The sequence below is a fragment of the Poecilia reticulata genome, chromosome 18 (genome assembly GCF_904066995.2).
Source record: "Poecilia reticulata chromosome 18, P_reticulata-male-v2, whole genome shotgun sequence".
Lineage (NCBI taxonomy): Eukaryota > Metazoa > Chordata > Actinopteri > Cyprinodontiformes > Poeciliidae > Poecilia > Poecilia reticulata.
The window spans coordinates 10,068,091-10,088,613 of NC_088847.1; the positions used below are offsets into that span (position 1 = coordinate 10,068,091).

At 37.7% G+C, this 20,523-nt stretch overlaps 2 protein-coding genes and 1 non-coding gene across 7 annotated transcripts in view; all 3 read right to left on the minus strand.

The window, feature by feature from the left end:
• LOC103475912 (Fc receptor-like protein 5) overlaps positions 1-7,193 on the minus strand; it is a 19,120-nt gene extending 11,927 nt beyond the window's left edge. Inside the window, exons 1-4 of one of the 4 annotated variants that reach the window (XM_017308592.2) lie at positions 3,782-7,193; positions 3,306-3,396; positions 2,465-2,497; positions 177-461 (exon numbers count right to left, since the gene is read on the minus strand). In XM_017308592.2, coding sequence (XP_017164081.2) covers positions 177-461; positions 2,465-2,497; positions 3,306-3,396; positions 3,782-3,784 — 412 coding nt within the window. In that variant the 5' untranslated portion in view covers positions 3,785-7,193. Of the gene's footprint in view, positions 1-176; positions 462-2,464; positions 2,498-3,305; positions 3,729-3,781 lie in introns of those variants that run through there. The other 3 variants (XM_008427886.3, XM_017308594.2, XM_081599492.1) reach the window with 3 other exon arrangements.
• A 3,188-nt stretch (positions 7,194-10,381) lies between these two features.
• On the minus strand, positions 10,382-12,611 carry LOC145548888 (uncharacterized). The gene is made up of 4 exons (XM_081599965.1): positions 12,517-12,611; positions 11,957-12,406; positions 11,700-11,833; positions 10,382-11,583 (listed from the first exon to the last, which is right to left on the minus strand). The coding sequence occupies exons 1-4, from the start codon at positions 12,581-12,583 to the stop codon at positions 11,455-11,457; spliced, it is 780 nt and encodes a 259-aa protein (XP_081456091.1). The 5' UTR covers positions 12,584-12,611; the 3' UTR covers positions 10,382-11,454.
• Positions 12,612-14,474: 1,863 nt separating this feature from the next.
• LOC103475913 (uncharacterized) lies at positions 14,475-20,399 on the minus strand. 2 transcript variants are annotated; one of them, XR_014084792.1, is made up of 5 exons: positions 20,254-20,399; positions 17,154-17,444; positions 16,697-16,954; positions 16,358-16,500; positions 14,475-16,216 (listed from the first exon to the last, which is right to left on the minus strand). It is a non-coding gene; the product is annotated as an uncharacterized LOC103475913 (transcript). The 2 variants fall into 2 exon arrangements; XR_014084791.1 differs by having other exon boundaries at positions 14,475-16,500.
• Between the last annotated feature and the right edge of the window lie 124 nt (positions 20,400-20,523).

Here is a 20,523-nt window from a genome sequence, read left to right on the forward strand (position 1 = left end):
AGCATTAAATATGAACAGACGTAGCGAAAGGTTTCAGATAAACATGAAACTGCAGATGCTGAAGATGAATGAAAACTTACTATCAGTTAAAATTAATAAAATTTGTTCTCATGAACAGAAACGTTTTATTTTGGGGCATCAAATGGAGCTTCAGTCATCAAATTAACTAAACTCACCAGTTTCCTGAATAGAGACTTCATTGCTTGTTTCTGTTTGAAAAACTGGATCTCCTCTTCCTCCTCCTCTTCCTCCTCTGCAGCTGTAAACTCCTCCCTCTGAGACGCTGATGACTCTGTGTGGTTCAGTGTTTCCTCTGGGCTGCAGGTCGGAATATTGTTGTCCATTTCTGAACCAGTCAAACTTCCAGTCACTAGATCCTTCAACAGAGCAGATCAGTGTCACGCTGCCCCCTAGTGGTATGGTTGTTATATCTGCTGTCAGTTTGGCTCTGGGTTCATCTGCTGTCGAGTTTAAATCAAAAAAGGAAAAGGATCACATCATCAGAGTTTGTAATACTTCAGAATTAGTTCTGTTTGACAGACTTAGACAACTACTATAGATGAGTGTTATTATTACTCGAGATTAAAGAATGAACAAAGTTGTGGTTAAACAGTAAATTACAGTTATTTTAGTTAGCATGTGCTTTGGAGAAGTGCTACGGTTTTTATTCATCTAGCTGAATTTTTTAAACTTTACTGTGACCTGTGGTCAGAAATAACACAATTTATTGTTTTATATTAGGTCAAAAAAGAAAAGTCACACTGCCCCCTAGTGGTATGATTGTTCTGTCTGCTGTCAGTTTGGCTCTGGTTTTATCTGCTGTTGGGTTTAAAGCAAAATAGAAAATTATTCACTAAAAATACTATTAATTAGTCCAGGAAGCAGCTTGTTTACAAAACCTAGTCACCTTAAAAGTTTGAGTGTTGTTTTCTACAACAAAATTATTCAAGATTAAAGGATGAACAAAGTTACTTAATAAATTACAGAGCAACTTTAGGTAATATTCACTTCAGAGACATGTTTTTATTCATCTAGCAGAATATTTCACACATCCCTGTGGTCAGAAATAACAGAACTAAATTGTTTCACGCTAAAATCTATCTACCAATCAATCAATCTATAAACTACAGGCCAGTTGGGTTGTAGGATCACAGTCGGCTTGAAATCTGTCAACAACAACAAAGACTAAAGACAGTTTTCATCTGGAAAAACTGACAGAATTTTTTTTGCTTAAATCAGTGTTTCTCAACCCTGGTCCTCACCGCCCGCCCCCTGTCCTGCATGTTTTAGGTGTTTCCCTTCTGCCGCACACCTGAATTGTATCTCTGGGTGATTAACAGGCTTCTGCAGTACTTGATGGTCATGCAATCATTTGAATCAGTTGTTCTGGAATAGAGGCACATCTAAAACATGCAGAGCAGGGGGACGGTGAGGACCAGGGTTGAGAAACACTGGCTTAAATTAACACCCCTGTTCCCACTTATGATATGCGGATAAAATAATGTTTGCTTTGTTTCTTATGATAAAACCATAAACAAATAACTACTTTCCATAACCCAAAAGTAGTCACCAACATGGGACAAACAGAATGTTACAAATAGCTCAGTTAGGCAAAAACATTTGTAACTAAAAAAACAGAAAGCAGAGCTTTGTAACTTCTGTTAGTGTTACACATCTGTCTCATGTTGCCCATCATCGATAAAGCCTGTTGAATCTCAAAAACCTGGAAAAAACCAGGAATTTTTACATCTCTTTTCTCCCTACAGAGCGTCTGGGCGCGAAACACTTGCTTCCTGGAGGCGTAGACTGCGTAGATATTTTCAACTTTACCCAACTTATGTAAAGCACCAGTTGGTCACTGGAAATTCCCTGCGCTGTAAAAAAGCATCTTCACAACTTCACAGATGTTCAAGTTGCTCATGTTATGGGCATTAATAGGCCCCCGTACATCACAGGAACATTGCGCTGTCCATCTCAGATGAGCTTGGGCCAGAGAAGCAGTTGGCTTTTCTGGGTGTTGATCAATAAATGGCTTTTGCTCTTCATGAAAAAGGTTGAACCTGCTCTTCCTTATTCAACTGAATATATGCTGAAAAGTGCATTGTGTTCTGTTTTATGTGTTAAAAACATCTGAACATATAATAACATCCAGCTAAAGCAGCATAATGTGTGAATTGAGGCTGACTGATTGAAACTTGTGCAAATTAAAACACACTTTATGTTGGCAAAGAAATTTGGAGTGAAATATAAATAAGTTAGCAAAGGTCAGGTTTCAAAAATGTTGTGGAGTGAAAGTTAATATGCTAACATATTACATTATTGATAAAAATGTGCTGGCATAGGTTCTGAGTATATTAGTTAATCAAAAAATGAAAACATTTTTAGCCTGTGAAAACTGAACTACAGTGTTAACTTGTACAGCTCTGAAAACAGAAAAATAGATGAACAAAAATATGTTTCTTACCTTCAGAAAGTCCACAGCAGAGTGAACAGAGCACTAGAATAAATAGTAAGAATGAATCATTAAAAGGGTATTTTTTCTGCCCCTTCACACTTGACTCAATATGAAATAACTGTCTCCAAACATTAAACATGTTAAATAAAAATTCAATCACGTAAAAAAATTTAAATAAATAAATAAACAAGATCACACTGAGTGATCATAAGCTGTCAAAAACATTTTTATGACGAAATGAAGAAAATAAATTCACAGTGAGCTTGAATCAACGGTCTGTAGATTTTCAGTGGGACAGAATTAATCAAAATAAATTCTGTTTTCCCACCACTAAAGACAAATATTAAGCAGGATTTCACAATAAAAGTCATACAGAAACTGCTACTGTGACAAACGTCCCCATCTTGAGTCCTTTCTCAATTTTCTCAGCTGTTTCTCTTTGGTTGTGCAGGAAAAGGATGTTTAATACCTGCTTAAAGGATGTTGTTTTTGAAAGGCAGGCACTAACAAACATGCCTCATCAGATCACACAGGTTATTCTAATTTACTGAATATGACTCCAACAATAAGCAAGTTGACACCAAAAACCAGCTTTTCATCATTTGATAAATTGATTTGATCTCTGCAGTCATTCTGCTGCTGCAACATCCAGGCGACAAATTGTATCACATGGCACGAACAAGATTCGTGCCATGTGACACGAACAAGATTTTATCATTTTCAAGCCTTACAATTTTGAAATGTTTCAGTTTGTGCTCGACTAACTTCATGTTTATAAAAAAGACTGAATTCCCCAGCTTGTACCATCATTGTATCAAAATAATGAACTGAAATCCAGTAATGTACTTACAGAAGAAGCCCAGCCTGCAGAGTGAAGGTTCCCCCATGTTCACTTCAAGACCTGCTGGACAGCTAATTAGATCAGCTGCACTTTGCTCTCGCTAAAGTAGTAATAACAAAAGGAGAAGTTGCATTTAAGGCTCTAAAAAATGTCGTTCTCTAATGTGCCTGTGTTTCCTTCCCTTTTACTCAGAGTTCATAAAGCATGTAGCAGCAGCAGTAGCTTTGACCACAGTGATGTGTTAGATTCAGATTTCCTATCCACTGCAGCAACAGCAGAATATATTTTTGCTATTCATTTTTAAGGGGCGGGGCCACCTGCACAGACATTTTATTTATACTGTTCTGTTGTCATAATTAATAACTGACATTTACTGTATTTATTTATATGAAATTTTGCATTTTTTCAGCTATTTAATATTACACGAGGCTCTAAAAAGTACATTTGACAAATACATATATAACATTGCAACAACCGTCACTTACCATTTGAGTAGATTTATAGCGGATGTTCTAACGTTGTGGTGGAAATTTATTTGGTTTTGACCCCCGAAGAGCAGGAAACCACCAACTGAGTTGGCTATTAAACAGAAAACATGAGTAGAACAAAGCTAAAGCACCATTTACATGTATAACAATAACGTAACGTTCTATATGGAAATATTTGGTAATGGTATTTATTTTAAATTTGACGTGTTAACAGTCAAGGAAAGCATGTGAGGACGAAGGGGAAAGAGGTCGCTGAAATATTTTATGTCTTTTGGTTTGTTGAGGACGTTAATTTAACGTCAGCGATGTGATTACTGGGCTCCAAATGACTGCAAAGCATCTGGATAACTGCAGATGCTTCCAGGTAAGATTCTGTACAACTGAAAACAGCAACTTAAACCCTGCACACATGAGAAAGTGTTTTTGAAAAACACCCACATCCACACAGAAACACTGAGAAAAACCCAAAGCACAAGTTTTTCCTTTGCCATGGCAAAGTTGGTCCTGTGGGTCCGATGTCTGTTATAATTTAATTATCTTCCTGGGTAAACACACCTGGATCAAATAAAGCATAATCAGCAGGCCTTTGCATGACTCTGACATGCTAAAGAGTTAGCTAGATCATTTCAGTTAGTGGTGTTGGACCACAGAGTTATCTGAACCTGGCAGGATGCCGGACCTGGAGGACCAGAGCTGACCCACTATGATCTACATGAGGTCAGTGGTGAGAACCACCAGACAACAGAGTGGCAAACAACAAACCACAAGTGGGAATCTTTTGGAGAAGTTTATGTAAATCTGCAGAACCACCAGAAAACATGTAATTTGTAGCTTCTGTTAAATGAAGCCATTGGGGTCATAGGTCACAGTGGACAAAAAAACTGTTAAAAAACAACCTCGTTATCTGGACCATTTTCCACAGCAAGGACAAAACCCAAAATGCTCCTACTGGATCAAGGTCTTCGTATTGATCCTGTGATTAGGATCAATATCCAGTTGTAACAATTTCTAATAATGCTGCTCATGAATCTGCAGAAGAATAAACAAATGTCAGGCAGAATGAATAAAGTATTTACTCAAGACTTGTGGAACAGAACATTTCTCTTTTAAACCGTGAAAATGTGTTTATGTGCCGACATACAAGTTCCTTATTATACATGTAGAAGCATTTTGTTAAGAACTGTCACCTTTACCACATCCACATAGCAGCTCAGCTGTGAAGGAGATGAAACGTGTCCAACTGTACAAAACGTTGCCAGAGTCTTTTGCTCAGCTCAACACGGCTTGAAAGAAGTTAAAAATGAAATGAATCAAGCATAGCATATTTCTAAAGCAATATCTTTATATAACCTCAGAATAAATTATTGTAATTGCTGCCAGAAGAATGTATTGCCAGAAAACAGAACACATTTAGCTCCAAGTGTTTCATTTCCTCAGTTTCTTTATGAAACTGAGGAAGCTGTGGATTTAAAAATAAGACTCAGAGATGGTTGAGTTTCACAAGTCTTGTTAACATTCACTTCCACTCGATGCATGACCATTTATGAACACATACGTCTGCATGTTCTGAGGCCAGCAGGTGATTTTAAACATGTTTGTAATCATGTCACCAAACTGATGCTGAAGAGAACGCTTTAAAGGTCGTATCTCACAGGAGAGTCCAGTTGTTTATCATTATCTCTACTATATCAGGTGTGATGACTTCACACCTGTCTGAAACACAATTAGATTACGTTCACACAGCAGGCAAATGCAACCCAAATTCACTTCTTCTTTTTCCCATTGCGACCTTTTTCACCACGATCCGAATGTTTTCGGAGTGTCCGTCTGAATGATCATGTTGCATTTTACCAGTTTTTTGTGTCATTAACATGAAACATGGGTCGTAATCCTACACCAGAAAAATCCAGAGGCAATAAATCAGGACATAAACAATGATGGAAAATTATGATTTTGAATTTATGAACGAAATCTGTGTCACTGAAAAGCATCACATCCCACCTCTCTTAGCTCTGGCTACACATTCAGGTTGCAGTCAATGCTCCACAAAAAGCCACTGCTATTAGTTGTGTTTTCTTTTTATTAGCTTCCTTTGCATTGAGTGAACTTGTTACAATGCTTTCTGAATAAACTGTAAAATCGATCGATACACGTGTCAACATACAGGCACGCTGTTACTTCCATAAACAAAGCGCTGGGCTGTGACATTAAGGTCATTCTTCTGTGAAAGCAGGTCATAAACCGCTCAATCGGAAATGTCATTGTGGTCGGGTTCAGTTTGTATTTAAATGACTGCGCAAAAAAGAAAAGAAAAAAAAATTGGATTTGAATGTCAAGACCTGCTGACAAATCCAGAACCCAAAAGAACCCAACAGGGGTCAAGCACCTGAAAACAAAATAGAGGCCGAGTCAGAAACAGTTCAGGTCAAATGACAAGAATGTTGGCAAACCACTTGGAGACAAGATGGCTGGAAAGTTGAGGCAGAGCAGCAGACGATGTGGCAGGGAGGAAACAGGTAAGCTGTATCGGCAGCAGAGCAGGATAGATGGTGCATTCAGGGTTGGCTGGGGAACAAAAACAACTCAAGCCACTCAGTGTGCAAAAGAACATTTCCATAAAACCACACAAAGTGAATGTGCTGACACCAGCAAATTCTTGGCCAGAAATATTCATGCTTCCTTATTTTTGTTGGTTCGTTGCTTTAGTAAGTTCTCAGAAATCAAAACTTAATAACCAAAAGGCACAGTATGGACCCGACCATCAGAGGCAGACATCGATGTTGAGAGTACACAGGGAGGTACAAGTCGACAAACAAGGAAGTCATTTGTTTGAATGTGAGGTGATCTAAAAAGTCAGAAAATACCTTTAAATAAATTGGCCCAATTACGATAATATCTGGAATTTCAACATTTCTTTCAGCTCTGCGCTTATTAAAGGCCACGTGTGTCTGATGATACAATGGTGACCAAATGTGTTTTCTGAGTCACCTACTGTTGAGTTCAGAGGACGAAACGCCACATGGACTCATGACCCAGATACTCAGGAAGTTTATGAAGTTTACACTGAAGCGAAAGTGACCCCATGTTTCTTCACTTCAGACTTTGCACTTACTTTGAATACCAGTGAGAGAGCTGAGTAAAATAAAATGATGATTTATCAAGTTTGTTGGAGAAATAATATGAATGAATCAGATTAACTGGGCCAAGTTAGAGAGTTGAATTTTCCATCCAACGACGGTCCCCACAAAGGGAGCTGGTGTCCCTCTCTAGAGCCGAGAGGTGAGGTACATGCTGAACAGATCTCAAAATTTCTATGAGAGCCACATAAAAAAACTCTTAGAACTATCGGAGGAAACCAGATTATCTGAAGAGAATCCATGATTCACGGGAAGAGACTCCATGCATAAAAAGTCCAGGCGCCCTCTTGTGGTTCATTGGTCTAAACTTCCTGTTGGTCTAAATGGTCAAAAATACAAAAACATCGTCTGCTGTTCTACCTATAATTATGTGAATGAGAAGATTAGAAACTGAACTAATTCAGTCTCAGAGGAGGTCTGACTTACATCTCACTGTCAGCCTGAAGGGAAAACTCCAGTCTGTATTCTGATGGCCTCCACTGGCCTCACACCAGTAGTTTCCACTATCAGACTCAGAGACGCTGCTGATCCTGTATTCACTGGATGTTGGAGCGTTTCTATTGGCTGGACTCCATTCATAATTCCACTGAGTTCTTCCTCCATCATCCTGGATCTCACATCTCAGAGTGACCGTCTCTCCTCTGAATACAACAGACCAGTTGGGCTGCAGGGTCACAGTCGGCCGAGACACTAGAATGAAACATATTCATTCAGAAAACAGACAGAAACTCATAAAGGAAAAAGATCTCACATTAACTGATTACAATTAACATTTAATACAATTAACACAGTGTTTTATGTCTCTTTTTAAAATTTTATTATATTTGCTGTTAAGTCAAATGCTGAAGGTCCTTCTGGACATTGGTGCTGTTAATCTGCAATATGCACTGAGATGTAAACCTGACTTATGTTTCTTGTATTTGTCCCCATCAAATACTCAATAAAATAATAAAAAGCAACAGTTTCTTATAACAATGTAATATGCAAATAAAACCTCTTATTTGATTTTTTTTCTAGTAAAACAAGAAAAACAAGCATGTATTAATGTATTAAATGCAACAGGAGAAAAATTTGAACCAGTTTTTGAAAAATATTCATGTGTTTAAGACCATTAAAATCAGGCAAAGAGCATGAAGTCTGGACAAGAAAGTCAAATATAAAGGAGTGAAAGGTTTTAAAACCTTTGATCTTTGTTTTATTATGGAAAAATAACTAAATTCACCAGTTTTCTGAATAGAGACTTGATTGTTTAATTTTCCAAAACTTTATCTCCTCTTCCTCCCTCTGAGTTTACAGCTCAGAGGGAGCTGTAAACTCCTCCCTCTGAGACATTGATAACTCTGAATGGTTCAGTGTTTCCTCTGAGCTGAACTGCAGGACATCTTTTCTCATTTCTGAACCAGTCAAACTTCCAGTCATCAGATCCGTCCACTGAGCAGGTCAGTGTGACACTGCCCCCTGCTGGTATGATTGTTCTATCTGCTTTTTATACTTTATATACTTTTGCTTGCATTTTCATTATGAAAGCAGTACTTCATGTCTTTCTTAAAACTTGTACACTCAGCACAGTCGCCTGGCAACCTTTCAGCCATTAGAATGAAAGTGTTATACTGGGCACGTTTGATTCCTGTAGGGAAGTGGTTCCCACAATCAGTCCTCGAGGGCCGGCATCCTGCATGTTTTAGTTCTCTCCCTGGTTTACCACACCTGGATCAAATGATGGCTCATTAGAGGCCTAAGAAAAACAATTAACATGCTGAAAAGGTTGTTACTACCACCAGGGAGAGAATAAAACATGCAGGATGCCGGACCTCGAGGACCAACTTTGGGCACCACTAGAGGGTGTGCCTGTGTGGCAACTGTCGACTGTATTAACCTCCGCCACCCACTAAAAAACTTTTTTTTTTAGAGTGAGACGGCCTACAAGCCTAACTTGCTAGTCAGGAGGAATGGGCTAGAACTTCAGCAAGCCATTGTGAGAAGTTTGTCAAAGTAAAACCCATTCAGCAACAAGAATTAATTTTGGTAATTTTAACTGACCTAAAACATAAAAAGTTTGTTCTGATTTAACTTTAGAGTGTGAGAAAAAAAATGCTCATATCTTTTAATCTGTGTATGCAAACGTCTGGTTTCAACTCTACACATGCATGTCATAAGTCATACATTATAAATCAAAATTATATCAGCTGAGAAAGTACAAAAAGGCTGTTTCTTACCTTCTGCACAGCCAGCAAAATGTGTATCGAGCCCTAAAATGAAGTAAATCTCAATGTTAGAAGGGCTAAAAACAATGAAAAGATTGAGAATGATAGAAAAATATCTTAAAATTGAACTGACAGTTACATAAGTGGATAAAACACTCAGCTAATTTGATGAGTGCAAGGACGCATCTCAGACGAGTGAATGACTGCATCTTCTCACTATACGTTCTGTAATCTTGAGATAATACTGAAAATAAAATCAATGATTTACTTACAGAAAAAACCCAGCACACAGAGCAAGATGTGGCCCATCCTGACATCGAGAACTGCTGTATAAGAAGAAGAAGCAGAAGTCACAGATAAAGCAGATAGAGAGCTTACAAGTTTGAGACGTCTATCTATAACTTGCTTGTTTGCTTCCTTTTTTTACTAAGAATTCACACTACAGCAACACCTTCTACTGTAGGCGATTGGTCACCATAGCTACATTTCCTGTCCACTGGAGGAACTTAAGAGCTTGTGTCACGCCTCAGACATGCCCTAAGAACATTGGCCTTTAAAACCATTGCAAAGCTGATTTGTTTAAGATAAGTGTTATGAGGCTCTAGGTGCTCATACAAGGTGCTGTGATATTGGAAAACATTTTCACCTTTCGCTGCTCCAAATCGTTCTCTTTAGTTTGCCACTCAAATCTTAGTGACTCTAATCTTGAAACCCTTGTATTAGAATTTAGAATATCTGATGCACCATGTGCCTTTGAAGTCTGGACAAGAAAGTCAAGGTACAAGAAAGGAAAGCAGGAGAGATGAGAGTAGAAAGGAGAAACAGGAGAGAGGAGAAACTATTAACAAGATTAAGATTTGGACATGCTGCACCTAACAGCTCATTATTCAGAATACGGCAACATAATGCTGCCATTTTTAAAGCTGCTGTGATTCCTGAGAACCAGTTTTGTCTGACTTCTCTTTCCACACCTCACCTCTCAGTGCAACAAGAGGTGAGTGTTTTCTACCAATTGATATTTGCAACAGTAAATCACAATGTTTCTTGTTCTGGAGACATTTTTTTCTGGTAATTATTCTTCGACGTGTTCCTGTCAGCTAAGTCTAATGAAACCAGCAAACACAGAAGTAAATGTGTGGCGTGCTTCCGGCTCTCTGCAGCTCCTTTTACACAAATGATCTGACAAATGAAAAAAAAAGAAATGAACTGAAAAGTTGACTGTGAAAATGTTTTGCTGAAAACAAGCCAAGTCTCTCTCCTATCATTTGTAAAAGCAGATTTAAAGTCAGAGTAGATCAAATTGCAGATACCAGTCTGTCTTAGTTGATCAAACACTGCAGACTCTTATTGTAATCTATTCTGTTTGTTCCTCTTCACACTGGCATAATATGCTTAGTCTTTTAAACGCGAACAACTTTAAGATAGCAGAGGGTAAGCTTTAATGAGTTGCAGCATTGACTTGTTTTTACAGTAGCTTATTTAACTGCTATTTGTTAAACTATACTGATAGTTGCAAAGACAATCAGACACACAACTTCTCACAAAATGTATTTATGCAAATAAGTTAACAATTCACACCCAGGCAGCAGTCGGTTCTACATAAACAGAAGAATTATGAGTGTTTTTTGCAAGCATTCAACAGAAATTTAAGATTTACTTAGAATCAACACATAGGCTGCACAGTGGCGCAGTTGGTAGAGCTGTTGCCTTGCAGCAAGAAGGTTCTGGGTTCGATTCCCGGCCACGGTCTTTCTGCATGGAGTTTGCATGTTCTCCCTGTGCATGGTGGGTTTTCTCCGGGTACTCCGGTTTCCTCCCACAGTCCAAAAACATGACTGTCAGGTTAATTGGCCTCTCTAAATTGCCCCTAGGTGTGAGTGAGTGTGTGTGTGCATGGTTGTGTGTCCTGTGTGTCTCTGTGTTGCCCTACGACAGACTGGCGACCTGTCCAGGGTGACCCCGCCTCTCGCCCAAAACGTTAGCTGGAGATAGGCACCAGCATCCCTCCCGACCCCATTAAGGGACAAGGGTGCAAGAAAATGGATGGATGGATAGAATCAACACACAAATAATCAATACTTCAAAAGACCATCAACAAGCATTTAGTTCTTGTTCATTTATTGGCCATTATGTAACACATACATGATGTTACACACTCAAAGGCTTCACTCACAGCCTCCATGGCTCATGATTTATTGTAAACTCAATTTTTTCTACTATGTTGCTGTCAGGGTTCAGTCTCTCCAGTCACACTGTGTGCCTCTGCTACTCTCATTCTGTCAGTATCACAGCAGGCACGTTTATCTCCCGGGATGCTGTTCTCCCTTGGCTAAATGGCCTCCACATTCTGGTATGAATGCTCCGTTTCACTGGACAAACACATGGAGACTCTGGGGTCAGGCAGCGATTGAATCTCCATTTGACTGCTTTGAGTTAAAGGAGCTGTAGCAGTTTTTGCCTGAAAATAATGCAGCAAAAACAAAATTAGTTTTAGTCGTTCACAGAATATTAGGTGCAAATGGTTTGAATAGGATCATATTGTGAAGATCTAAATGAAGTATGTTAAAAAATGACCTTATGACGAATATATCCCACTGCAAAAAGTTTAATGGCAACAGCTGCACATATGCAGACAAATGCCCATCGAATTGAGGTCATCAGAATACTAAAAGCAGACTGTGATTCTTCTGAATTCAATTTAATTAGACCTGTAAAAAAAAAAGACTTTAAACACCGTTCCGTAAAAGTCAACAAAATTGACGGAGAGACACAGTTAAATGTAGATGTTATTTTTGTTTTTCTCAAAATTCAGAGAAACTAATATTCCTTACAGGTTGTTGAAATATTTATTGAGACATTGTTTCTGCTGACGTGGTTGTTGCTTATGCAGACAACAGTTGTGTTGTCAGAGAGGATGGTGATGTTGAACTTATGAAAGGACTTCTGAGATGTTCTGCAGCCATTTCTATGACAGATGGATCCCAGCCAGTCATCCTGGATGGAGCAGTTCACTGTGAAATTACATGATTCTGCTGAAACACTGGAATGATTTTCTGGTGTCACAGTCATCACTGGTCTGGGAACCATTCCTGAAACACCCAAAACAAGCAGATTCATAAATGACACCCCCTGCTGGCTACTTTCTGCAACACAACCTACAACTTTCACACTTAAAGCCAAAATACAGCTAAACCATACCTTGTACAATAACTTGGTGATTTTCTGATTGTTGAATAAGGTTGGACAAGTAAGTGACCTTATAGATGCCTGTGTCATTTTCTCTTTATACACAAAGTCAAGTTTTCAGAGCTGAAAACCATTTTCTCTGCATAGTCTTCATGGGTAGAATCCTTATCAGCAACAAATTTTCCATCAAATGTCTATAAACCACCTCTATGTGGAGGTGGTTTCTTGACATTCAGACACACTGAGCTGTTCTTTGGTCGATAATGTGTCATCCATGACTCTGTTGTTGTAACTGGATTGAAAAAAGAATTAGGCCAAAAAAAAAATTCAACAAATTTTGATGACCGCAAAGATGTAGTTGAGAATCAGTAAATGTATTAAAAAAAATAATGATCCAGCATGAGTGGACACAAAACTGATTATAGCTTATTTATTTCAATTTTGTTTTTAATTTTCTCTTTGCAGTATTTTACTAAAAATCTAGAAAGGACTATTTTAATAAACCTTTCCTGTTAACATACAAAGTATACGATGCCCTGCAAAGCATTTGTATCCCTTTCATATTTTCATTGAGATTTTAGGAATTAAAGCCTTTTGATTCCGGTGGCAGCATCTTGTTGTGAAACGCGGAGGTTGGTCAGGAAAATGGATCAATCTAGATGCAACATTATACTAGAAAAAACCTGTTATAGTCTGTAAAATAACAGTTTGGCTGTGGTTCAAAGTGCAGCAGCATAGCAAGTAAAGAGTTTAAATAACGTTTTCAAAGGTTTCATAGACTGATGAGATGAAAGGGATCCAGATAAACGGGACAATAGTTGAAATTTTAAGCAGTCCATTATTTTTATATGGATGCATACAATTCTCTGTATGCAGCCAAATCTTCCACTAGGGGCTCTGAAGGACTTAAAGATGAGACAATAACGTGATGTTCTTCTTTTCCTCACATAATGGACTCAGCTTAACAATAGTTTTATGGACAAAGAAAACTGTCTGAACAGTGTCAACATATCACACTGGGTAACTGTGACATGTTGATCAACATATCAAGAAACACAAGAAACTCCATGAATAAAAGGCATGTAGCTCTTATGAAAAAAAGGGGGAACAGTCACTTTTAAAAAAAAATTATTTTTTTTTCCAATTTTCTCATCTGATAAAAATAATCAATAATCAAATAATCAACTTTAAAATAGTACATGTATCTATTTATTTATTTATTTTAGTAGTACAATAGTAAAATAATCACTAATAGTTGCCAAATATTCATACTCACATAGATACTGAGGCACCAAAACCTCTTTGTAACTTTCGTAAATATTAATGTGTGTGTTTAATTAGCATTTTTTTTTGACTAAGACCAGTATAGTAAGAAAAACATCAATACAGAAAAAAAAACAGATCAATAATTGCACTCACATATGTACAACCAAATATACAACTGAATTGTTTAAATTAAGGCATGTGTTATATTTCCTGTGACATTTCCAGAAAAGCTTTTTGCTTGCTGTCCAAAGGTCCTGTTTGCAAAAAATTAACTGAAAGAAAAGCTGTAATTAAAACTGTTACTTAGTCTTTTGCTGAGTTGGTCTCTGTTGCATTTTCTGCTCCAGTTTTGGAGTACTCTTTGTGTAACTCTTTGCCAAGTCATAATTTGTTTATTTATTTTGTATTATTTATTTATTTAATTTATTTTTTGCAGTGTTTTGTTTTGTCAGATTCAGGTTATCCAAGCCTACACTGGCGCTTTTTTCACTTCTTCTTTACTGAAGTTATCTAGGTACTTGGAGAACCGTGGTTTATATATGAAATGTTGAAAAGTAATATGTTTGCAAAATTTTCACATCACTTTGTGTAAGAATTTACTTAGCTTGGTAATCATTAATTACTGACTGAAAATGCTATGTAAGTTTTTACAACATTGTATTTAACCAGAAGCTACAGGAACATTGCACCTTGATGTCATTTGTAGATGTTGTGAATACCGAGGACCATTACGCTTCTTAGGAGCCTCCCTAATTTGGGGCCTGAGGTGGCCTTCACACATAGATACTGTTCAGAATAACTTCCTGTACTTCCTGCTTCAACTCAACAAGTACAACCAGGAAGCTGCGACAGAGACTGTTTCTTTCCCCAGACACTCCAATGAGCACTCAGTGAGCATACAGACCAATACCAGGCGCATATTTATTAATTTAACCTCATCCATCTCACCAGGAAATGTTGACAGACACTCCTGCCAACCTCAGATGAACACATCATCTATGTTTGATGTGAGAACTTTATTTTCTCACCACTATAGTTAACCACTGATGCTAAAAAAAAAGAAACTGCTGTTAAAGGTCTGCCTGAAAAGAAACTCAGACTCTCTCACTGCTGACATTTAATAATATGTAAAAAATAATTACAAATTAAGTCTTTTATATTGTTCATCTTTACAAATGGAAGAATAGCTCCAGTATCGTTTACTGAAAACAGTGGATGCAGGTAGGAACAAATACCCGACCAGATGTTCCACATGTTGTGAAAAAATATAAATTTATTATCAACAGTATTAAACATAAGCAATGAGAGCCGCATAAAAAAAAATGGAAGAAAAGTGCAAAAATATTCACAGTAGTCATGAAGGGCTCCGAACATGGCACAATGTTCTGAGCCTCTATATAACGAATTGCAATAATCCAAACGAGTTGTAATGAAGGCGTGGACAAGTCCTTCAATTCATGAGAATAAGAAAGGTTGGTATTGTTACCGAGTTAAATAAATTTTTTGGCAATTCACAACAAAAAAAAAGTCGAGCTCATATCCAATCATTTCAAACTCTGTCCATTCTCTATAACAATGGTGCTCAAGTCCAGTCCTCCAGAGCTACCATCCTGCAGCTTTACTCCAACAGACTGTGATCGGCTCTGAACAGGCCTGGTAACGAGCCAGTCATTCGATTCAGGTGTGCATCTTGGTGTCCCATTCACACGTTGGTGAAGGAGACGGATAGATGGACTGAGGAATCGTCCAGAATAGTGTGGGTGTTGCTCTGGTTCATTGTGATGAAGACAGATCTCAGCCAGAATGTGAAGCTCAAATTTTACTTGTCCATCCATGTTCTGACCGTCACTTATGGTGATGGTGGACGTAGACAGGATGAGGAGCACTGTCATCCACTCCAAGGGAAACTGGAAGTTAAACCGCTACTCTTCCGCTGTTAAATGAGTCAGTAGGAGTGATTCATACATCCAACAAGATGCATGAATCATCTTGTTGAAACCTTCAAAGGGATTACCATTTTGGAGGTCTTTTCTAGTCCTGGTCATGAAAGAGCACAAGATAGACTCCCAAAATGCTCTGGAGCGACTGAAGAACATATTCCTCATGGCATGGAAAAACATTGATGTACACCAGAATGAGTTAAATAGAGTCTCTGACCAGTGCCTTCCATCTTAGATAAGCCAAAGAATATTGTAATACATCTGTTCATTTCCTGGCTCATCTATCTCAGAGTTGCTCTTGGCTCCTTAGACTCACTTGTCCTCTTGGTGGTGCTATGTGTTCAGATTTTTTGGCATCTGCAGCACACTGTACACCGTTTCTGTTTGTGTGGAGCTCTGGTCCTTATTTACATCGGCGCACCCTGAAGTCAAAGTCTTCTGCGTGTTCTCGTCTTGTAATGCATCTTGTTTCTTGTCACTTTTGACACAAGACGCAGCCTTTCTGGGGACGCTGTAGACTGTGTCTACCTCACTGATGCCCTGCTCATGTACTAGGATGCTGATCTCTCTGGGCTGACTGGTTTCAACGTTCTCATACGAAGGGTCCGCTTCACTGGAAGATGTCGAGACTCTGGGCTCAGAAGGCTGCTGGGACTCTAGTGGTCCACTTTGTATTAACTGGGCAGAACACGTTGATTCCTGGAGTAAAAAGTAGAAGCAAAAGACATGTTCTTTAGAAAAAAAGGGACAACTTCATAAATAGGATTAATGTCTCTAGTGTTTCATCAATAACACATAATTAGTTGGAATAAATATGTGAGTTTTTTTCTCTTGGGTTACCTGATCATGTTTGGCTTTACAATATTTTATGGCAATAACAACAATGAAGAATATTACAACAGCAATGGCAATGATGAAAATATAAAATATATTTGGATGCTTTTGAAAATCCTCTTTACGTTCAAGATTCGTCCTTTTTAAACCTGTAAAAAAAAAGAGGAAAAAAAACAGCTTTAGCTAGAAATTATTTCATTTAAGGCAAAAATAAAAAGAGAGTAACATGCTTCTTATAATTATAAAATAAAATTAAAAGTTGATTTAAAATTACATTTATTTACAGTGAGCACTGTAATGATGAAGCAGGTTTATTCTGCTTTCAGGTCAATTCAGGCTACTTACATGGAGTTGGAATGTTTTGTGAGATGTTATTTCTGCTGACGTGGTTGTTACTTATGCAGACAACAGTTGTGTTGTCAGAGAGGATGGTGATGTTGAACTTATTAAAGGACTTCTGAGATGTTCTGCAGCCATTTCTATGACAGATGGATCCCAGCCAGTCATCCTGGATGGAGCAGTTCACTGTGAAATTACATGATTCTGCTGAAACACTGGAATGATTTTCTGGTGTCACAGTCATCACTGGTCTGGGAACCATTCCTGAAACACCCAAAACAAGCAGATTCATAAACGTCGCCCCATGCTGGCTACTTTCTGTGATACAACTTACACAATGACATTAATGTCAATTTAAAAAAGAAGAGACAGTTTTCAATACATAAATAAAAAATACAAGTTTCAAGAATAAAGGTCAAAGATTTATGCAAAAATGTATGTTCAAAGTGTGCCATAAACATACCTTGTACAACGACATGGTATAATTCGAATACTTCAGTGAAGTTGAGGAGGTAGGAGCCCTTATAGAGCCCTGTGTCACTTTCAGTCAGCTCACTTATACACAAGGTCATGTTTTCGTGGTTAAACATCACTCTCTTTGCATATCTTGGATTGATAAGCCCTTTTGAAGCAATGAGTGTTGTATCAATTTTCCACTGGCCATTTGTATATGACTGTTGTTTTTTGACATGGAGACACACAGAGCTGTTCTTCAGTTGATAAAACATCACTGGTGAGTATTTTGCTGTAATTCCTGTTAAAAAACAAAGTTTAAACAAATTGAAAGTGTCTCAAAGGTGAAAAGGGGAGTCAGTAGAGACAATAAAACAATACTACACAGAGGCAGTGGCGTTTCTAGCCCTGTTTTAGGCTAAAACTGTATCTCAGCACCCCTGAATCGAGTTGCCACCCATCCCGTAAAATACGGAGTCGTCCTATATTTGGCCGTTAAATGTGTGCCCCGTAATGAACCGATACATAATTGTCCGATAGACACGCCCATCACACACATCAACACTTAAGTTTAACAATAATGACCAAAATAAAACACAGGAAATCTTAAGGTGCTGAACAAACTCCTGCCTAGGATCTGTAGCTGTTAGCGATCAGTAGCACTGCTGGCAGATGTTTAATATGACATGGAGCAGAAAACTGACATCGTTGTTTTTCCCTACATCCAGTGGGTGGTGCAGGTTGCTACAATTGCTAGTAGCCACACAGGCCCACCTGCTGGAAGGAAACAAACACGCCCAGTACAACACTTTCATTCTGTTGGCTGAGAGTTCTGCAAAAGCGCCAGGAGAAAGGTTTGAGTACAAACATTACTTTGAGAAGAAAGACATGAAGGCCTACTTTCAAAATGAGAATGTAAGTAAAAGTATTAGAAGTTTTGATAACAAAAGACATATAATCCTGCTTTCAAACTGAAAATGTGTGCTCTAGAATTATGGTGGAATAATTCCCCCATACATTTTGAGTTAAAAAAAAAATCCCTTGTGAATGTTTCTCTTCTTTGAGTTCCAGGTTACCAAAATGATCTTTTGATTAAAAGACACATTTCTGACATTATGAAATAATGAGATGAATAAAAATCACATGACTTTTTGCACTATTTGACTAAATACAGTACAAACGAGTATAAAATGTTCTTTGTTTTACTGTAGTTTGTACATTACTTTGAGAGTAAAATATAAGCTTGAGATTTCTGTAAGGATTTGAGTTTTTCTGTGTGTTTATTTAGGTTTCTGTGTCAGTTGAGTTTCCATGTTGTCCTGTCTACCCATGATTGATCCCAGCTGTGTCTAGTTTCCTTAATTACCCCCTGTGTATTTATACCCACCTCTTTCTTGTTCTCTGTCAGGTCCTTGTCTACTCTGCCTAGTTATCTCTTGTCTGCTGTCATTTGATTACTGTTTACCAGTTGCTACCAGAGATTAGCCACTTGCTCTGCTCACTCTGCTGCTTGAATTTTGTCATTTTTCATAATTAAACCATCCTCACCTTCAACCACCTGGGTCCTACCACATGTATCTTCACCATTTTCACCCCCACCTCTTGACAATTTCCAAATCATTCTTTTTCTTTACATTCTACACAATGTTAGAACATTTTTGGGATTGAGATTGGGGTTAAGAAAAGCAACATGTTTTGAGAGGATTTGGAGCAATTTACAGCTCATTTCAAATTGCAGCAAAAGTTGGTTTAAAACTAACAAATAGCTTAATTCTCATAAAAACTGTGTTTAGGCCTGTATTGTATGTCAGACTGATTCCTGGAAAACAATGAACATATTTCTGTTTTTCCAACTACCTCTTTACCCCTTGGGCCTGAAATATTTACAGCTCATCTTGAATTAAGAATTACCCTGCCTTTTGTTTCAGTATCATGGTAATACCATGTTGCAGCAATGCTACTTTACAGCAATGATAGAGGTTGATCAGAGTTCATGGGAAGATTTATGGAACTAAATACATTAATATACTGGAAGGAAACTGGGCTGCAAAAAACTGAGACTTTGGCAAAGGTTCAACTGGCAACCAAAAAGTTGTAATAACTTTAGACAGACTATAGGTTCCATAGACTGAGATGAAAATGACTGTTGACCAACTAAATGGGACCATAGTTCTATCTTTTAAGAAGTCTGTTATTTCTATGCACTATAATTCTCTGTCGCATGCAGCCAAGTCCTCCACTCTGTGGTTTTCAGTAAAGGCCTTGAAGACGCAAGAACCATAACGCAGTGTCCTTCTTTACCTTACATAAACCATAGCAATAACTTGTAAACACTTCTAAACAATAGCTTCTCTGAATAGAGTCTGGATAACTGTGGTTGCTACAGTTGATCAACAAATCAAGAAAATGACACGAAACTCCATGAATATAAAGCCTGTGGCTGCTATGAAAAAGTGGAGCAACAGTCACTTTTCTAAATGTCAGAAATATTTGTTCTCACATTCTTGAGTTGCTTATTTTACTTGACAAAAATAATCAAGTAAAAGTTGTAAATTTATTTATTTATTTTAGTTATACATTGCCAAATAATCATGCTCACATAGATATTCTCTCCAAGGTGCCAAAACCTCATTTTAGCTTTATTAAATAGTCATGTTTGAGGTTAATTAGCATTTCGAACTGAGTATTAATATTAATAAAAAAAATCCTAAAAAATTGATCAATAATTATGCTCACACATCTACAACCAACACCACAAAGGAACGGTTTAAATTAAGGCATATTCATGATTTAAAATGGTTAATATAGTGACAGTTCAGACCTAAATCCAACCAAATGTTGCTAACCTTGTTTCCGTTGCATAATTCACTCAACAATTATTAACCCCTTCATTTCAGTAAATCACATAAAAATCTGAATAAATTACATTGAAGGTAAATTACTCTGAAAGTTTTGAGTTGTAAAGAGGCTAAATGTTGAAGAGTTTAAGGAGTTTACGGGTTTGCAAAGCACTGTAAACTTTCTTGGGAAACATGTTTTTAAAAGGTCCTTCTTCTGATGTTAAACATGCAAGGGTAAAAAAATATTCATTAGGTATCATTTCCACTCACCAGTGAAGCTCCAACTACTCAGTAGAAATATCAGTTTTAAAACAGCCATAGTCGATTTTTAGGCAGCGTATGCGTTTAAGAAATTGAGTGAAACCATCCGAGAAGCAGCGCAGGTGTTCGTCTCTATACAGGATATCCTTGTCTTTTATTTTCTCAGACGAAGTCAGCTTTACTGGGTGGTGCTGTCTGAAAAGTGACAGGATTGCTGTCAATTTAAAAATGCATCTCTGCCCACATTCCTTGCTTAGAAAATGATTTGTGATTATTTAT